The 19,614-nt window shown below is 50.7% G+C and overlaps 1 protein-coding gene across 1 annotated transcript; it reads right to left on the reverse strand.

The window, feature by feature from the left end:
- Window positions 1-16,802: 16,802 nt before the first annotated feature.
- On the reverse strand, window positions 16,803-17,938 carry LOC135587536 (uncharacterized). Its single transcript, XM_065079070.1, has one exon. It carries the CDS (start codon window positions 17,809-17,811, stop codon window positions 16,855-16,857), a length of 957 nt encoding a protein of 318 aa, XP_064935142.1. The 5' UTR covers window positions 17,812-17,938; the 3' UTR covers window positions 16,803-16,854.
- Between the last annotated feature and the right edge of the window lie 1,676 nt (window positions 17,939-19,614).

The following is a 19,614-nucleotide window of genomic DNA, read 5'->3' on the forward strand; positions in this document are numbered from 1 at the left end:
TTATCTAAATGAATCATGAATATTCTTTTGATTACAACTTGAAATTTTTCGATAAATCAAGAATTTTCATACTTTATTCTCCTACGATTCTTTTTGTTATTCACTAAAAAGGGGACTTATCCTATTAAACCATGATATGCTACTTGACATCTTGATAATTTATGACTTGAGTCTTGTTAAGTATTATTCCTCTCTTCTTCTTTCTTATTTACATTGATTGACAAGGAGAGAAAGTAAATCACTTACATTTCAAGAGATCGATAAATCTCTTTATTTCATTTTGAATCTCTTGAAAGTGACTTTGTTCATTTGACATATTAAATAAGTTGAAAATAATGATGAATATTTTAAAAATAAATGTTTGTATCATGTTTGATGATTTTATATTTTGAAATTATGTATGATGAGTTGAAGTGATGATGGTTTAAAAATATTTATTCAAATGCATGAATCGATAATCTTTTTGTCAAATGAATCATAAATTTTCTTATGAGTTTTTGGAATTATAATATGAGATATTTTATGAATCAAGATCATTTACTATGATTCTTCTTTTCGTTAATTGAGTTATCCAAAAAGAATCATAAATTTTCTCTTGATTTTTCGATATTCACAACTTGAAATTTGGTTCATGACTCCCTTGTATTCATGAAGTGTATATCTTATCACCCAATTAATTTTTCTTGATATTTTTTATGTGATGATATGAAATTATGCATGAAATACTCATGATATTATATTGATACATACAAATGAGAAGTTATGATCATGCATGGTAGGATGTAATGTAATTTGACATTTTGATACTATCATGATTTGAAATATTTATGATTTGAAATAATACATACAACTATAATTTTTTTGATGAAATGATGTGAAAGTAAACAATTATCATTTTCTGAAATGATACATTAAGAATGACACTTTATCTTTGTCATGATTTAGAAATTGATGTAAAGGAAAAAAAATTATAAAATTATACTCTTTCCTTCTTTTTGACAATGACAAAGGGGGAGAAAAATTACTAACTTATACATTTCAAAGGGAAGTAAATAACTTGCTAGCTTGCACATTTTAAGGAGAAAAACTTGTTAGGAAGCAAAACTTGTTAGCTTGCACTACTCAAAAGAGAAGAAAGAACTTGCTATCTTGAACATCACCAAAAATTGCTAGCTTGCCTATCTTAAGAAGCAAAAGTGCTCACTTACAAAATTTACAATCTTACACATCTTTAAAATTAATGATGAATTGGTGATTATGCATGTTGTAAAGTGATGAAAAATTTGCTAGCTTGTATGTTGTAAAACTTACCTATCTCAAAAACTAGCTAGATGCACTTCTCATTTTTGTTGATGACAAAGGGGGAGAAGTATAATGACAATATTAAAATCTTATGCATGATTTTATGATGGCATGTTGCTTAGATTTTTGGATTCAATAGTTATATCAAAATGACATATTGATAGGAGGAGTTAAGATTAACTTAGTCATCAATTGGTTGTCATCATCAATAAGGGAAAAATTGTTGAATCTTGAATTTTGATCATAAAACCAATTGATAGTGTTTATGATCTGATCTGCATTTTGAATGATGTAGGAAGCTTCGATCAGGGAGAGACAATTAAAGCAGGAAGAATTATGTTGGATCGAAGTGGAATATGTCAAAAGATTGGATGTCGAGCCGGAGGATCGGTCGACATATCAGGAGAAGGCTTTGGGCCATGGGTTCGGGCATTGGGCTAAGAAAAGAAAAAATTATGCCAAGGAAATTGGAGTTGCGGAGGTCAATTGGCCAATTAGGCAATAGGCCCCAAGAGAGGACGATGGGTCGAAGAATCGGACGAGGTGTCAATGAACCAATGACATGTCCGATAACATTTGATTTAGCTTTATAATAATTGTCTAGATCAAAGTAGGTTTTATGTGTAATTGGGTTGGAATTGGGCCAACTCAATTGGGGGTCAATTTGGCCCAAGTTAGGGTTGTGTTAGACCAAGTGAAAGGCCCAAACAACAACCTAACATGTGGAACCATCAGTGGCACAATCTCCGAGACTGTGTTAGGAGGTGATATCGCCCAATAGCAGAGTGTCAGGCGATGGTACCGCCTAATGTCAGTTCTGTAGGGGGTGGTACCGCCCAGCACTGGCGGTGGTACCATTAGTACCCGGAAGACCCAGGATGAGACTAGTTTTGGCTCTAAATTTGAATACATTTGGAGCCTATAGATACTCCTTTCATCTCTGGTTAATAAACATAAGCACAGAGAACTTAAAAGTGAGAAAACGTTGTAGCAATCACTTGAGAAATCCCCTCATCTAGTTCTAAAGTTTAGAATTCTATTTAAGGAGGAGTAAGTGCTTATAAAAGGTTGTCTCCTAAACCTATGAAAAGGAGAAGATGGGTGTAAAAGGATAGTTAATCTTCGCCTATTGAAAGAAGATCGGTAGTGGAATCTGGTGGCCTCGAGTGAAGAGGAATCGAGAGTGGATGTAGGTCACGATGACCGAACCACTATAAAAATCTGGTTTGTATTTCAATTTTGCTCTTTACTTTCATTGCAAACTGCTTTACTTTCACTATGCTTCCATACACTTTCAAGTTTAATATCTTTCCGAAATGATTTTATCGAATGAGATTTTTGACTCGACATGATTTTTATCACTACACTAATTCACCCCCCCCCCCCCCTCTTAGTGCCGACTCGATCCTAATAGACCACACATGGAGAAATCATAGTTTGAGTTCATCTCATAAAGATCAAAATATAATGGAGATATCACTAGGAGGTGACATGCTCCATCGGAGCATGGTGGAATAATTCAAGGCAATGCGACACACACGGGTCAGGTCCCATAAGAGACTTAATCATACGAAGGTATGAGCGGGAGCTATTGGGAGCTTCATTTCAATGAACAATATAACGACAAAAAGGGCTATGGATTCAAGGAGTGAATGTCATAGTACCATTGAGATGGGTCTTCTATACGTCTATTGAATTTTGTTTCAAATAAAAACCTTAGTCATTAACATATTATGTCTATATACCATCAAGGAGGAATTTTGAGTGCAAATACCTGTTGAATCTCGTATTTTGATGATGAAACCACTTGATATGTGTTTATGTTTTAATCTGCGTTTTGAGTGACGCAGAATGCTTCGATCAGGATAAGACAATTAAAGCAGGAAAAATCATGTTGTGCTGGAGAAACATGTTAGAAGATTGGACGTCGGGCCAGTGGATCGGTCGACGTATCGACAGAAGGCTTCGGGCCGTAGACTCGGGCATCAGGCCAAGAAGAGCGGGTATTGTGCCAAGGATATCCGAGTTGTGGAGTCAACATGCCGATTGGGCAATAGGCCGTAGGAGAGGACGATGCATCGAAGAATCGGACGAAGCGTCGAGGGACCAATGACATGCCAGACAACTTGGTTAATTGCTTAGGATTAATTGTCTCGATCGAAGTTTTGTTTTAAGTGTGTAGGATTAACTATGATGGAAGTAAGACATGCAGCAGGAGTTGCGCCGAAGTCAAGACTATGATCACGTTGGGAGTTCGAGAGCTCGACGGAAGTCCGGACGGTCATCGGAGGTTGTGCGGGAACAAATCCGAGAAATCTAGGAGCTTGCCAAAAGAAGCTCATTGGAACTCGCCAAGTGGATCATCGCAAGTCCAGGAGTTTTGCGGAAGTCCGCAAAAGCATCACCGAGGGTTCATCGGATGATCGACGGAAGTTCGCCGGAAGCTCGCCGGAAGAAGCAATTGATGCACCGGAGCAAGCTATAGTAAAAGTCTTAAGAATTGTCGTAGTTAGCACGATGATTAAGTTAGAAATGGGAGGTGATCCCATTAACTTAATCTAGGGGCAATTGGGCCCTTGAAAGAACAAGATTGGGCCGAATGGATCAACCCATTCGGACCCAGATCTCTCGCCCAGAGGTGGCATCGCCAGGGTCAGCGGTGGCATCGCCCAGGAGTGAATCTCCCAGTGAGACTAGGCGATGCAACCACCCCAGGTAGGCGGTGGCACCGCCCAGGGCTCGGTCTTCGAGTTCTGGTTGGGCGGTGCAACCGCCCAGGGCTCGGTCTCTGAGCTCTGGCTGGGCGGTGCAACCGCCCCAGTCAGGCGGTGGCACCGCCTGAGCTCGGTCTCCGAGCTCTGCCAAGTGGTGCAACCGCCCAGAGGCTCAGTCTTCGAGCCCCGTCAGGCGGTGCAACCGCCAGACCCCGGAATTCCGGGAGATGACAGTTTTGAGCTCCAAATTCAAACTGATTTGGAGCCTATAAATACCCCTCCAATCCCTGGGTAAAACACACAAGCACAGAGAGATTAAAAGAGAGAAAACACTACGGCAATCTCTAGAATTTCCCTCCTCTAGCTTAAGTGTTAGAATTCTGTTTAAGAGAGGAGAGTGAGTGCTTGTAAGGGTTGTCTCCTAAACCCAGTAAAAGGAGAAGAGGGGTGTAAGAAGGAGGTTGATCTTCGCCTAGTAAAGGAAGATCATTAGTGGATGCCGGTGGCCTCGACGGAAGAGGAATCGGAGGAGTGGATGTAGGTCACGAGTGACCGAACCACTATAAACTCTCGTCTTCTCTGGTTTGCATTTACTTTGAGCATATTATCTTTACTGCAAACATCCTTCATAGCTTACTGTCTTCTATGCTTTTACGTATGCGTTTCCAAGCTCAATACTTTCCGAATCGTGTTTAGATGTAAATCGATTTTCTCGTACGAACATCGTATTTCAGTTTGCGCTTACATTCTGATTTCTATCATAATAGCAAACTACCTTAACAGATTCGTTTTAACTGCCTCTTACCTAATCACAAGTTAAAGTGATTTACGAATCGAATTTTCTACTGAAATCAGCTTTATCGTACGAACTCAGTTTTAAACATAGAAAGTTTTCCGCTGCACTAATTCACCCCCCCCCCCCTCTTAGTGCTCTTGATCCTCTAACGAATGCGAGGGTATTTATAGGGGAGGTTACTGTTGCTTGATGTGCCTGCTTGCATGGGGCAGGATCATACTCATGGTAGCGTCTGACACCGATTGGCGTGGTGTGAAGGATCGAGCCTGAGCAGGGTGTTAATGTGCCTCGGTCAGCATTCTGGTCCGTATTGACCAGGTGCAGACAGATCAATCGGAGGCGTGAGACGTCATCTGGGGCAGCTGACGTCACCCGAGTCTTATCGCCATTATTATCCTCATCATATTCCCCCCCGAAGGAAGCTATGCGTCGGTTGTTGTAAAGGAGAGTCCGAGGCATGGCTTCAGCTTTAAGAAATTATGGAGTTTAGCAAATAAAGAGGGCTGGGCGTGCAGCGGTGGTCTCGGGCAACATGCAGCCGAGGAGCACGACTCAGTCGGGCTAGCCAAGCAAAGGTTGTGGTCTCGGGTAACATGCAGCCGAGGAGCATGACTCAGGCAGGCGGGCCACACAGAGGTTGTGGTCTTGGGCAACATGCAGCCGAGGAGCATGACTCAGGCGAGCAGGCTGCGCAGAGGTTGTGGTCTCGGGCAACATGCAACCGAGGAGCACAACTTAGTCGGGAAGGCCGGGCAGAGGTTATGGTCTTGGGCAACATGCAGCTGAGGAGCATGACTCAGGCGGGCGGGCCGCGCAGGCGTGGTCTCAGGCAACATGCAACCGAGGAGCACAGCACAGGCGGGTAGGCCGCGCAGGCGTGGTCTCGGGCAACATGCAACCGAGGAGCACGGCACAGGCGGGCGAGCTATGCAGGCATGATCTCGGGCAACACGCAGCCGAGGAGCACGGCATAGGCAGGCAAGCCGCGCAGGCACAGTCTCGGGCAACATGCAGTCGAGGAGCATGACTCAATCGGGCTGGCCGAGCAGAGGTTGTGGTCTCGGGCAACATGCAGCCGAGGAGCATGACTCAGGCGGGCGGGTCGTGCAAAGGTTGTGGTCTCGGGCAACATGCAACCGAGGAGCATGACTCAGGCGAGCGGGCTGCGCAGAGGTTGTGGTCTCGGGCAACATGCAGCCAAGGAGCATGACTCAAGCGGGCGGGCCGCACAGAGGTTGTGGTCTCGGGCAACATACAGAGGCAAACTCCAAGTACCGTGACAAAGCTGAAGGGCAGAGACCAAGGAACTTCATAAGACCGGTGTCAACGAGTTGCTCATCAAGATAGCTGAAAGTGAAGGACTTCGGATCATGCAAGAGTGTACGACCAAGGAACGAAGCAGGTAGTATACAGTGCTGTACCTTCGCTACTCAAGAGAGTAGGCGACAGGGTTGATGGAGAAGACTGTACAATCCCAGAGGCGACTAAATTTATTAGAGAATTACTCCAAGTTGGGGTGAAAACTTCCTGCATTCTAGAAGTTCGATGGCATTTAGAAGGTGAATCACAGTAGCTAACTCAATGCAAGGAGTGCAAACACTTCAAGTGCTTCAGAAGTGTGAGCAAAGAGCAGGCGAAGGCCAGTAATCAGCTTGATGCATGGAGTACAACCTTGAGGAGGCGGGCGAAGTCAAGTAACCTTTGCCTTCTCAACTCTTAAGAGAATGAGCGAAATCGAGTACCCCAATTCTCTTATCTATCCAGCAGAGGAGCTCTACATATGTTCAAAGACCCTTCGAAGATAATGGAAGACAATAGTTGTCAAATCCTCACCAACGGTGATCAGTGTTACTGAGAGTAGATTATCCGCTTCATTTCCCAACGAAATGCCAATCGAAAGCGGAAGTGATGTGAACCTACTTGGATGTGACAACTAAGTGAAAGAAGAGTCAATGAGCAAATTTTATGGAGGAAGGACCCAAAACTTCAGAAGTTTGCGATGCGATGCTCATTAAAGCTCCAACAAGCATCTACCCAGTTTAAGCAGCATAAGGCATTTGAGAGACTAGCACAGTAAGGATGGTCTTTTCCTTCATCTGGAGGATCCGCATGAACCTGTTAGGATCGGAGCGGCACTAAGAGGGGGTGGGGGGGGGTGGTGAATTAGTGCAGCGGATTAAAACGTTGGTTTTGACAAATCTTTCGTACAATAAATATCGAAATCGGAAGTGCTTAACTTGAAAGCGTATTCGTAAAGTTGTGCAGCAAAGGTAATGATGAAATAAAGCAAGTAAGAAGGTTTGCAGTAATGTAAATAGCAGAATGAAACGCAAACCAGAGATTACGCCGTTTTTAAAGTGGTTCGGTCAAGTGACCTACATCCACTTGCGAGGCCCCTCTTCGATGAGGCTCCCACCTTCCACTAGCAAATCTCTTGAAAGGAAAAGGTGAATACCCCTCTTACAACTTTTCACAAGTAGTTCACTCTCTTACAGATTTTCAGCAAGAAAGAAGGAGGTGAACACTAGCAAATTGAAAACAAGACTAGCTAAGACTTTTCTAAGGCCTTTCTCTCAAACAATTGCTGCACAAAAAGTTGTAATCTCAACTGAGATTTGAGGGGTATTTATAGGCCTCAAGAGGATTCAAATTTGGGCTCCAAATTTGAATTCTTGTTGGGTTCCCGATGCTGGCGGTGCCACCGCCTGTCAGTGTCAAACACTGACAGTGCTGGGCGGTGCCACCGCCTAGCTCTCGGGTGCTGGGCAGTGCAACCGCCTAGTCTGGCAGTGCCACCGCCAGACCCTTCGGTTCACTAGTTGGGCTTCAAACTTAGCCCAAACCAAGTCTAATTTTGGGCCCATTTGGCCCCTAACCATGATATAGGATTATCTTTTAATCCTAATCCTAATTACAAGTGAACTACATAACAAAAAAACATCCTAAGCAAGTTTTCAACCGAGAACGTCGAGTATTGTTCCGGCGAGCTTTCCGACGAACTTCTTCCGACGGGCTCCCAGCAAGCTCCCGAACTTGTGATGACTTTAATGAGTAGCCGAGCCTTCTCGATGATCTTTGTGAACCTCTAACGATCTCTTCGGTGAACTTCCAAAAATTCCGATAGGTTTCCGATTTCTTCTCGGTTGGTTCCGGCAGCATCTCCGACGATTCTTCGGACTCTTAAACGTCCATCGAACTTGACTCCGGTATCCTTGCTTTGTGTTTTTTGGTTATCGTAGTTAATCCTACACACTTAATAATATGGATTAGATCATTTAACCCATCAATTGATTTTATCATCAAAATCTGAGATTCAACAGAACCAATAGGGATCAACACAACTTAGCCAACCCCACACTAGAGTCAGAGTCATTGGCGAGTTGAAGCAGCATGGTGGATCAAAAGTTCGACTACTCAAAAATAGTAGTGGAGTGCAGTTGGGAGCCATGAGGCGCATTACAACTGGAGCAGAAGATTGAAGACTCAGCAAAGGCGAGGAGTTGTAGTGTCGACAAAGGCTTCGACGAGGACGTCGAAGGAATAAGTGGGGGAGAATGTCACGGACAAACTTCTAAACAGGATGTTTGATGTAATGCTTATGTATGTCCGTGTCTTTTGGTATGTTCATGCTTTGTACAGCATTTAGAGGGACGGTCGAAGGCTTAATAGTCTCATCTTAGTTAGGTTGGTGGCCGCTTTAGGCTTGTAAATAAAGGTTGTGTCATGTGGACACGTGCGAGTGATTTTTGATCTATAATGGACCATTTTACCCTTTGTTGTGCAACTGTTCAGAGCTTGTAAAGTCTGTTTGTAATTTGCGTTGTCTATGAAGTATTTTCAGAGATGTTTATAGTGAGGCATTTTCTCTATCCCGTTCTCTCTTTTGTGGGTCCTAAGGGACCATGGGAGGCTTCGGGGAGGCTGACCTTTACGGACGGATACGCAAGGGTGCCGCACGACTTAGGCAAAACTAGCTAAGTCCATGACACCGTGACGAGCTGATCGAAAGAAGTGATAGCCCCGGGCTTCAGACTGCTATACCATGCATAAGGTGGCCCCCTCAGAGTCGTGGGGAACGCCTTGCACATCAGGGCGTCCGAGGTTTCGTAAAGCGCCATTTGGGCACGGAAGGCGGCTACATGGTCCACTGGGTCGGTGGCGCCGTCGTATGCACCGAGGGAGGGGAGGCGAAAGTTCGGGGGGACTGCCTGATCTTGTATCTCAGGCGTGAACGGGGACCATTGGTACACGTCCACCCCGAGCTCTCCCTTTGACCTGCGAACCTCCTTTTGCACTTCGTCGAGCCGCTGACTAACAAAGCGTAATTGGGCTTGCAGGGAGTCCACTGAATCCGAAGATAATGCCTCGGGTTCCGGGCACCCGCTCGGGTTTGCCATCACCCAGTCCCCGAGTGGGGCCGATCGGACCCGAGTCGAAGTGGGGAGCTCCTGAGGTGGCGTGCAAAACCGAACGGGCGACTCCTGTCGCCGCAGTGGTTGGATCGCAGGTAGGTGCGTCGGACGAGAAACGAGTAGGATAATGGATTACACCATACCCGTTAGAGCTCGGACTTGATGAGCGAGGTCCTGAAAGGCCTCGGACGACACGGGCGACGGGTCGGCTAGGGCACCGTCAGGTGACAACAAGCCCGGGTCGTTGAATATCCACCAATATCGCTCTGAGGTTGCTGCGGGGTGTTCGTCTCGAGGTTCTCCATGTAGGGGGGTGTTCCCCCGGAGCTCCGATCGGGTGTGGCCCCTCAGCAGCGGGCTCGTCTGAGTTGATCGGGCGATCCCTCGACATTCACGCCCTCCTTCTAGCGTCAAAATATTGGTGTAAACAACTTTTAGCCATGGCCTCAGGGCTGACGCGACTTGGTTCGGGTCCGGATGATGGGGATCTTCCCGGGACGGCCCTTGAGACTGCTGAAGTGGCCGATTTTGTGGTCCGATCGGAACGAGGTCGCTGTCTCCTCCGGGAGTGAACTCCTCGCTTGGGTGTCTGGTGGGAGGCCTCCGTCTTCGCTCCTACACACAGGTCGGGCCGGGGAGTTCGACCCGACCCCTCCAACGATCAAGTCAGTTGATAGTCACAGGGGGTTTTTGTCTTTCTTTTTCTTCTTTTTTTCCTCTGACAAACGCGAGGGTATTTATAGGGGAGGTTACCGTTGCCTAATGTGTCCGCTTGCAGGGGGCAGGATCGTACTCCTGGTAGCGTCTGACACCAGTTGACGTGGCATGAAGGATCGAGCCTGAGTAGGGTGTTAATGTGTCTCGATCGACGTTCCGATCTGTGTTGACCAGGTGCATATAAGTTAATGAGACGTGAGATGTCATCTGGGATAGCTGACGTCACCCGAGTCGTATCGCCATTATTATCCTCATCAATGGCCGAAGAAAACAAGCTGGTTGTTCTCCTTCTCCACCCAGGGAAATCTACTTCTTGTTTCTATTTACCAGTACAAGAAAAAAACATCTTCCAACTAAAAGCAGCAGCATTTCTGCCAAAGAAATTATATGCCTGTTGGCCAGCTTTTCATTGGGATGCACTATGTTTACTGGAAACAAGAAAACAAGTCATATGATGGATCATGGTGGGACTGCCATTTTGTGTGATCGAGCTGATCTTATGAGATTGGAACCGAGGATCGACCTCAACAACAATGGTTCCACGTTAGAATATTATCAAGCCTCAGAATCTTGCACATTCCAAGATCAACAAAACAAAGAGTTTCAGTAGAGGTGTTCAGCAGAAAAGGGTCAGAGAATGTGGCAATCCACAGATAAATCTTTGCAGAAACTGATGCTGCTGCTACCACCACCACACTGCAGCTACTCCTGTGATCAACCTTGCCTCACATTGTATCTCAGCCAACATTTTTTTTTCTCTTCCAAGACATAAAAAGAACATCTGGATGGTGACGATACAAATCCCAAAACCTTAAAGACTGTCGGGAAATATATATATATATATTGTGCAAACTCAAAAAAAGATTGATTGGGTGATGATAAATCTCAAAAACTGTGACTTCAGAAAATGACCCAATACATGCCTTAGCAAATACAATGAATGAATCATGTATATTGTCAAGGCTCTTATCGAGTTAACTATAATGCACATAAAATCCAGTATTGTTAGTCGAGACACAAATGAGAATATGTAAATTTTAATGTGCGAAAATGATCTACACTAATAAATTATTAATACATGGATAACAATGTATTAATAACAATTTGCATCTTCCATCATTTTAGTCCAACACCAATATTTTTTTAAGTTTCTATTTGCATCAACGTCGATTAAATAAAATTCTTGACGATAATTATGAGATAAAACATAAAAAATATAATGACCGACATTGAGCACCATGGTTTGATGAGATTTTATAATCAATTTAAATAAAAAAATATTATAAGATATAAATAGAATATTCTTTCAAAATTTTATATTGATCAAAACTTACAAGGTTCAACCATTGACCGAATCCTCGACCACCACCTGAATGTAATAGGTGAATATTTTGCTTTGGAGGTCGGTCATGCAATTGTTGGATGCTTGAGAGGGCATTAAAAATGCGTTAGCCCACTGCTGATATGATTTTTCTTTATTTACAAAATAATAATTGATAGGGGCGAAAATGGTAACGTAGCGCGCCACGACGTCAGCCGCGCCAGGTGAACGCACTGCCCGAGGAAGCAAGCAATAATGCTGACTCGATATGCGCTGATGTCATCCGCACTCAGACAACGGCTTCATCGTTGTCTGACCCCGCGCTCGTGACCGAGGCAGAGGAGCACGTCGACCGAGGCGTGCCCATACCCTGCGGTAGCCCGGTCCTCCATGCAGCCCCAGTGGCCATGTCAGATGCCACGTAAGGTACTGTCTTGCCCCTGCGAGTAGCCACATCAGGTAACATCAAACTCATCTATAAATACCCCACAGTTCTAAATGAAAAGGAGAGGAAGAAACACAACTGACACAGAAGCACTCTCTCTTCCACCACCCTCTCCACATCGCTAACTTGATCGTCGAAGGGGTCGGGTCGAACCTCCGACCCGACCAATGTGCAGGTGCGAGACGACGTTGCCTCTTCCCCGACGTTGCGACAGAGCACTCCCCTTGACGGGACATCCAGATCACCGCGATCAGCCACCAGAAGGACCTCAGGCACGCCACGCAAGATCCCCATCGTTCGGACCCCTGGACGAGCCCCGTTGGCCCCAAGGCCACGGCTATAAAAGTTATTTACCATAACAGATTGGCGCTAGAAGGAGGGCTCGAATGTCGAGCGATCAACAGATCCACTCTAGCGAACCTGCAGCCTTGGGGTCGCGTCCGATCAGCACCCCAGAAGAACATCCCCTGCGGGATGAACCCCGTGACGAGCGTCCTGCCACGACATTGGAGCGCTACTGGCAGCTGTTCAACGACCCGGGTTTGTCGCCACCTGACGTCCCCGCGGGTCTGCCACCCGTTTCGCCCGAAGCCTTCCACGATCTTGCTCACCAAGTCTGAGCGCTGGCAAGCGCAATGCAGACTATCATCCCGCTCATCTCCCAGCCGACGCCCCCACATGCAACCCAGCCTTTGCAATAGCGCGAGCCCCTCGCCCGGACGCATGCGCCACTCCCCGAGCGCCCGATTTCGCCTCGAAATCGAATGGCCCAGCTCGGGGACCAAGAGGCGGAAGGCACGTCAAGTCGCCCAGGGCCTGAGATACCACCCACGGACTCGGCGAGCGCCCTGCGAGCCCAACTGCGCACCACTCCCAAGACCGTGACTGGAGAGTCCCCGTATAGCTTGACGTTCGGAACCGAAGTTGTCCTGCCGCCCGAGGTAGCTATTTCCACCCTTTGGACGAGGAGCTATGACGAGGAGGCTTCGAACGAGGGACTTCGCGCCAACCTCGACATGCTCGAAGAGCGACGCGCTGACGCACATCTGAAGGCCCTCTCTTACAAGAGAGCCGTCACAAGGGTCTACAACAGAAAGGTACGACCCCGACCAATTAAGTTAGGCGACCTGGTCTTGCGCAAGATCGAGGTAAGCGACCCGACCTGAGCAAGGGGGAAGCTTGCCCCCAAATGGGAGGGACCTTATCGGGTCACCAAGGTAATCCGACCGGGTACATATGGGCTCGCGACGATGGACGGTTCTTCCTTGCCGAGAACATGGAACGCCTAGAACCTTAAGAAGTTTTTCGCCTAAAGAAGAGGAAGTTTCTCGTCCGAATAAGGGGCTTTTTGAAGCTGAACAACGCACAAGAAAAGTAAAAGTTTTCTTTTATTCAAGAAAAAATTACAAGACTCCGACTTACAAAATCTACTAGCAGAAAACAGCAAGACCCTTCATTATTACAGTGGAGCATCCAGGCGATCATCGAAGGGGACCTCCTCGGGCATGTCTACCTCCAGATCCTCGGGGTGGGGAGTGAAGGGGTCCTCCTCCACCTCAAGACCAGGATGACGACAGCGGAAACGGGACGTGGCGATTCGGTATCTATACTCGAAGGATACCCGCCCCGTCCGCGTTAGCCCGAGTTCAAACCCCTTGGACTTCTTGTACGCCTCGAGGAGCTCCTTATCTCGGGCAGGACGAAGCCGAGCCTCCTCCGCCAGTGCCTCCGAGGCGACCCTCGTCTCGGCCTTGGCCTCCTCTAGCTCTTTGCTGAGGGCACCCGCCTCCGTCTTCAACAGGTGGAGTTCGATCCGCTCCACCCTTATTATCTTTTGGAGCTCCTCGTTTGCCTTATTGGAGGCTTCAAGCTCGGACCGAAGGCGAGCCACCTCCGCCTCAGAATCCTCCGTGCGCTTCTCAGCAGCCGCCATAGCTTCTGAGTCGACCCCGGCTCAGACCTCCTCGACCTGGCGGTGAAGATCGGCATTGCGACCGACAAGGCCCCCGATGACACGGTCGGCGTCACGCACCCTGTCCATCAAGGCCGTCGCATAATGAAGGCCCTGCAAAAAGGAGAAACGGGTCAAGAAGACCGACGCTGGACAAACAAAACCAAATGAGAAAAGACGAGGCGTGCTTACCCAGGTCAGTGATTGGGCGGACTTATCGAGCAGCACCTCCGAGGGCAGGACATACAAATCCCGAGCCATATCGGGATGAAGTGCACCTCGGAGGAACGCTGCGGAGGGACTTCCTCCGGCCCATACTTTATCCCCTCGGGACAAGCCCTCCCAGCGCGCGACCAAGGGCTCGCTAGCTTCCCCGAGCGGGATTTCACTCGCTAGCCGTGTCAGGAACGACTCCCCGACCCCGGCTGGCAGTCGGCATAGGTCGCGTACGGAGATTGGGCATGGACCCTTCCCAGCCGCCCGCCGACTTGGCCCAGCCGCGCCCCGACGAAAGCCCGCCTTAGGCCCCTTCGACGGGGCTGTCTTCGCCTTCTTCGGAGGGTGCCCAGCCTCGACCTCCAACGGGGCGCCCTCCAAGCCGGGTTGCGGGTCGGCCGGCGGAACTGGAGGAGAGGCTTGCGGCGCCTGATCTCCCAGAAGCGACCAAAGATTCACCATTTCTGCAAGAGACGGAAAATGTTAATACCCGAAACCAACAACGCCGACACCCGAACCAAGCGTCTCTGACGTACCCGGAGGCATCGGGCTGAGACCCGCCTCGGCCAGCCATCGCTCAGTCATATTCTGGATAGCCTACGACCTGGGGAGGATCTCTTTCAGCCTCCCCAGATCCCGACGCTCTGCTCCACCCAAACACGAGGTGGTATTGTCGATCACCCTCGCGGACCACCGAACTCCAAAACCCGAATCCTTTGTCCGACTAACATAAAAAAACCTCCCCTTCCACCCTTTATTACTGGAAGGGGCCCCTCCGACTCGAAAGCTCGTCCGGGCGGACAGAAAGTAACCCCCCGAACCCTTGGAAAGACGGTAGCAGGAAAGAAAGAGGCTGAGGGTGGGGGTGATATTGGCGTAATGACATTCCCCCAAGAAAACCACTAGGTAGCGCCAAGAGTTCGGCGCCACTTGGGATGGCGAAATCCGCCAGAAAGACAGACAAGACACAATGAGGGGGTGAAGGGGAAAGCGCAGACCCGCCTCCAGGGCGTCCAAAGTCAGCGCAAAACCCTTCGGGATAGGGTCATACGCCCGCTGCCTCGGCTCGGGCGCACTAAGGACGTGGTCCTCCGGGATGCAATAGCGCTCCCAGAGTCCCCCCAGCAGAGACTCACTCACAGAGGAGTTGATATCATGCGGCCACATCAAGGCCTCCAGGTCACGCGCCGCTTCCCCATCAGAGGATTCTACAGGGGGCGTCGAAGGACGTCCCCCCCCCCCAGCCACACGGGAAGGTGAAGAAGGGGAAGGATGATAGGACGACATCTCAACTGACCTTATCGGGGAGGTGTATGGAGAAGGGGGAGACGATGCAGGAAGCAGAAGGATAGAAAGGGGACGGTAAGGCCAAGAGAAGGGGACTCAGCAGCAAAAGATGGAAGCAAAGTCGGGCGTCCGCTATTTGAAGAAGATGCACCACCAAGAGCAGCGCCCCTTCACCTCCCATGAGTGGGCGGCAGCCCACCTACGCATGTGCGTAACTGTCACATCGCATCGGAAATGACTAAAAGGCACCCCGCCTTAATGAAAGCCTGACGTGACAACCCCACTGAAGCGGCGGCAGGCTGGCGCCTCGATCTCCATGCCCAAAAGCGTGCGACGAAAGCAACCAACCCCTTCTGAAAGGAGGTCAAATGCGACAGCTTTCCGACCCCCGCCATCGATAAATAGCCAAAGAGGAAAAGAAACACGGACAAGTAGCCTCTCGGGTCGTCAAGCCGCGCCACCTCCTCGGTCGCGGCCGCGTAACGCTCGAGGCCACCTCCTCGGCCGCGTAATGCCCGAGGTCACCTCCTCGGCCGCGTAATGCCCGAGGCCACCTCCTCGGCCGCGTAATGACCGAGGCCACCTCCTCCGCTGCATAGTGCCCAAGACCTCTCTCGCGCGGCCAACCCGTCTGTGCCGCGTTCCGTGGCCCCATGTCCCCGAGACACACCGGCGCGGTCGACCCCTCTACGCCGAGTCCCTCGGCCGCACGCCGCCGAGCCCCCCTCGGAGCGGCCTGCTCGCCTGAGCGATGTCACTCGGCCGCAACCTTCCTGCACCAGGCTTCTCGGCCGTACGTTGCCGAATCCATCTTAGCGCGGCCTACCCACCCGAAGTGCGACTCTCGACCTGAGCCACTTCCCTCGGCGCCTTGGCTCCGTTCTCCCCGAAACTACGTTCGCACGGCCAGCCCACCTGGAGACAGAAGCCATGCATCGGACTCCCCTTGCATGACAACCGATGCATAGCTCCTTTCAAGGGGGGAATATGATAGGGGCGAAAATGGCAACGTAGCGCGCCACGACAGGTGAACGCACTGCTCGAGGAAGCAAGCAATAATGCTGACTCGACATGCGCTGACGTCATCCGCACTCAGACAACGGCTTCAACGTTGTCTGACCCCGCGCGCGTGACCGAGGCAGAGGAGCACGTCGACCGAGGCGTGCCCATACCCTACGGTAGCCCGGTCCTCCACACAGCCCCAGTGGCCATGTCAGATGCCACGCAATGTACTGTCCTGCCCCTGCAAGCAGCCACATCAGGTAACATCAAACTCATCTATAAATATCCCACAGTTCTAAACGAAAAGGAGAGGAAGAAACACAACTGACACAGAAGCACTCCCTCTTCCACCACCCTCTCCACATCGCTAACTTGATCGTCGAATGGGTCGGGTCGAACCTCCGACCCGACCAGTGTGCAGGTGCGAGACGATGTTGCCTCTTCCCCGACGCTGCGGCAGAGCACTCCCCCTGACGGGACATCCAAATCACCGCGATCAGCCACCAGAAGGACCTCAGACACGCCACGCAAGATCCTCGCCGTTCAGACCCTTGGACGAGCCGCGTCGGCCCAAGGCCACGGCTATAAAAGTTATTTACCCTAACAATAATGACAGTAATATTTTGATACGCGTTCCCGTTTGCCAATATTTCGATTTTTCTTTTAATTTCTTGTTATTCGAAAGACATCTTTAGGTGGCGGGAGTGATAACGTTGAGGAGCGTGACTCTGATGTTGACCAGCGACTTGAAGACCAGCTCGCATCCGCTCTCCAAAGACTCCATGCCGTCCTCCGCTGCCCCCAGCCTCTCCAACGCCGTCCTCCGCCATTCCCGCTCCTCCTTTTCTGTCATCACCTCCTCCCGCAAAACCTTCTTGTTCGACGACTTCGACCTTCCTCTGTCCCTCCACCTCAGCACCGCGGCGGCCCACGCGGACCGACACGTCACTGCCTCCGCCGCCTCCGCCGCGGCCATGGACATCTGCGCCACACCGAGGAACACCACCCTCGAGGCATCCGCAGCCGCGACGGCGACCTCCCACATCACCCTGGCGACCTCCACCTCCTCGGCGTCCGTCACTGCCCCTGCGGCAGAAGCGGTCGGCGGCCTCCTCCTGATCTCGCGGACGGACGCCGCGAGATCGGCCAGCCCCTTTCCCGCGCGGCGCAGGGCGCGAAGGCAGGGCTGGAGGCGCTGCACGTCGCGGCGGCGGATCGCGACCTGGGCGGCCGCGAGGTGCTGCTTGAGGGCGATGGCAGCGGCACGGAAGGAGCCGTGCGCGTCGGCGAGGCGGAGGAAGTCGTCGAGAAAGCGGTCGGCTAGGGCGGGGGAGCGGCGGCGGTGGCGGCATCGGAGGGGGTCGTGGGCCTGGGGAAGCTGGAGGACGTCGTAGAGCCCCGCAAGGAGGAGGTGAAGTCGGGCGAGGCCGTCGGAGAGCCAGTGGACAGCAGCGGAGGAGGAAGATGGGGCAGGGGGCCACGACAGGACGGCATGGAGGTCGTCGGCGAGGTGGGTGGCGATGGGGTGGGAGCGGGAGGGGAGACTGATGCATCGGGTGCGGAAGGAGCTCTTGGCGGCGGCGGCGCGGCCCCCTGCAGGCTTCGGGGCCGGAAAGGATTCTGAGCGCCTGAACTTTCCTACGACCATCTTCTTCTTCTTCTTCTTCTTCTACTTGTTTAGCAACTGCAAGCGTATATAAGATTGAGTGTGTCGGTGTGGGAGCTGCCGATGCACACAGGCTATGGGAGCTCATTTCTTCGGTGTCTCCATCCCATCTTTTGGCCGGCCAAGGTCGACGCGTTGTGGGGTCAACAACACAACGAGAACGCGGCAGTCGCACTACCCGGATATTTCGTCCTATCCTGCAAACACATACATAAACACACTCACACCCCCTTCATCAGACACCAACACCCGACCAACTTAACGCGACGCAGAAGCAGAAGCAGGTGCACGCATCGAGGCCCGGGCATCAGAGCCCAGTCAGCCGCGGGCCCCACGTTGATCCACGAGTTTCGTCACTCCTTCTCGATCAATCTCCATGGTTTCCGCCGATCAGATCGGGGTACTCTTTTACGTATTTCTTTGGTTAATATTAAAACAACATTGCTGATGCGGGGGGCATCTGTTTAAGCCGTGGCCTCGGGGCCAATGCGGCTCAGTTCGGGGGTCCGGATGTCGGGTCGGCAAGAAGCTCCGTCGCAGCGCCTGGAAGAGTCGACCCCGTCTGGCACCTGCACAAAGATCGGGTCGAGGCGCTCGGCCCAACCCCTCCGACGGCCAAGTTAGCGATGTGGAGAGAGTTTTGGAGGAAGAGACGACTCCAACTGTGTTGTGCTTGTCCTCCCCCCTTCTAATGAACAAGAGGGTATTTATAGGGAAGCATTCTGCTTCCTGAGCTGCCCGCTTGCAGGGGGCAGGCTGGTATTAATGTGCCTCGGTCAGCATGTTGGACTTGGCCTTTGCAGGTTATTAATGTCCCTCGATCGGCGTTCCGGTTCGTTTGACCAAGACTGAGGCGTGATGCGACATCTAGGACAGGTGACGTCAGTCCCAGTCTTGTCGCAATTATTTCCCTCATCATATTCCCCCCCCCCCCCCCCGAAAGGAGCTATGCGTCGGTTGACACATGGCTTCTGTCTTCAGGTGGGCTGGTCGTGCAGACGCAATTTCGGGGATAATGGAGCCGAGGAGCATAAGGCTGGTGGACAGGTTGGACTAGCGAGTCGCAAGTCAGAGGTCGAACTGGAGCGACTCGGGCTATGGTCTGGGCCGGCGAGTGGCTAGTCGGAGATCGAACTGGAGCGACTCGGGCTATGGTCTGAGTCGGCGAGTCGCAAGTCGAAGATCGAACTGGAGCGACTCAGGCTATGGTCCGAGCCGGCGAGTCGCAAGTCGGAGATCGAACTAGAGCGACTCGGGCTAAGGTCTGAGCCGGCGGTCGCAAGTCGAGGATCGAACTGGAGCGACTCGGGCTAAGGTCTGAGCCGGCGAGTCGCAAGTTGGAGATCGAACTGGAGCGACTCGGGCTAAGGTCTGAGCCGACGAGTCGTAAGTCGAAGATCGAATTGGAGCGACTCGGGCTATGGTTTGAGCCGGCGAGTCGCAAGTCAGAGATCGAACTGGAGCGACTCGGGCTATGGTCCGAGCCGGCAAGTCGCAAGTCGAAGATCGAACTGGAGCGACTCGGGCTATGGTCCGAGCCGGCGAGTCGGAGATCAAACTGGAGCGACTTGGGCTAAGGTCTGAGCCGGCGAGTCGCAAGTCGGGGATCGAACTGGAGCGACTCGGGCTAAGGTCTGAGCCACCGAGTTGCAAGTCGGGGATCGAACTAGAGCGACTCGGGCTAAGGTCTGAGCCGGCGAGTCGCAAGTCGGGGATCAAACTGGAGCGACTCGGGCTAAGGTATGAGCCGGCGAGTTGCAAGTCGGGGATAGAACTGGAGCGACT

Source organism: Musa acuminata, chromosome BXJ1-8 (genome assembly GCF_036884655.1).
Source record: "Musa acuminata AAA Group cultivar baxijiao chromosome BXJ1-8, Cavendish_Baxijiao_AAA, whole genome shotgun sequence".
NCBI lineage: Eukaryota > Viridiplantae > Streptophyta > Magnoliopsida > Zingiberales > Musaceae > Musa > Musa acuminata.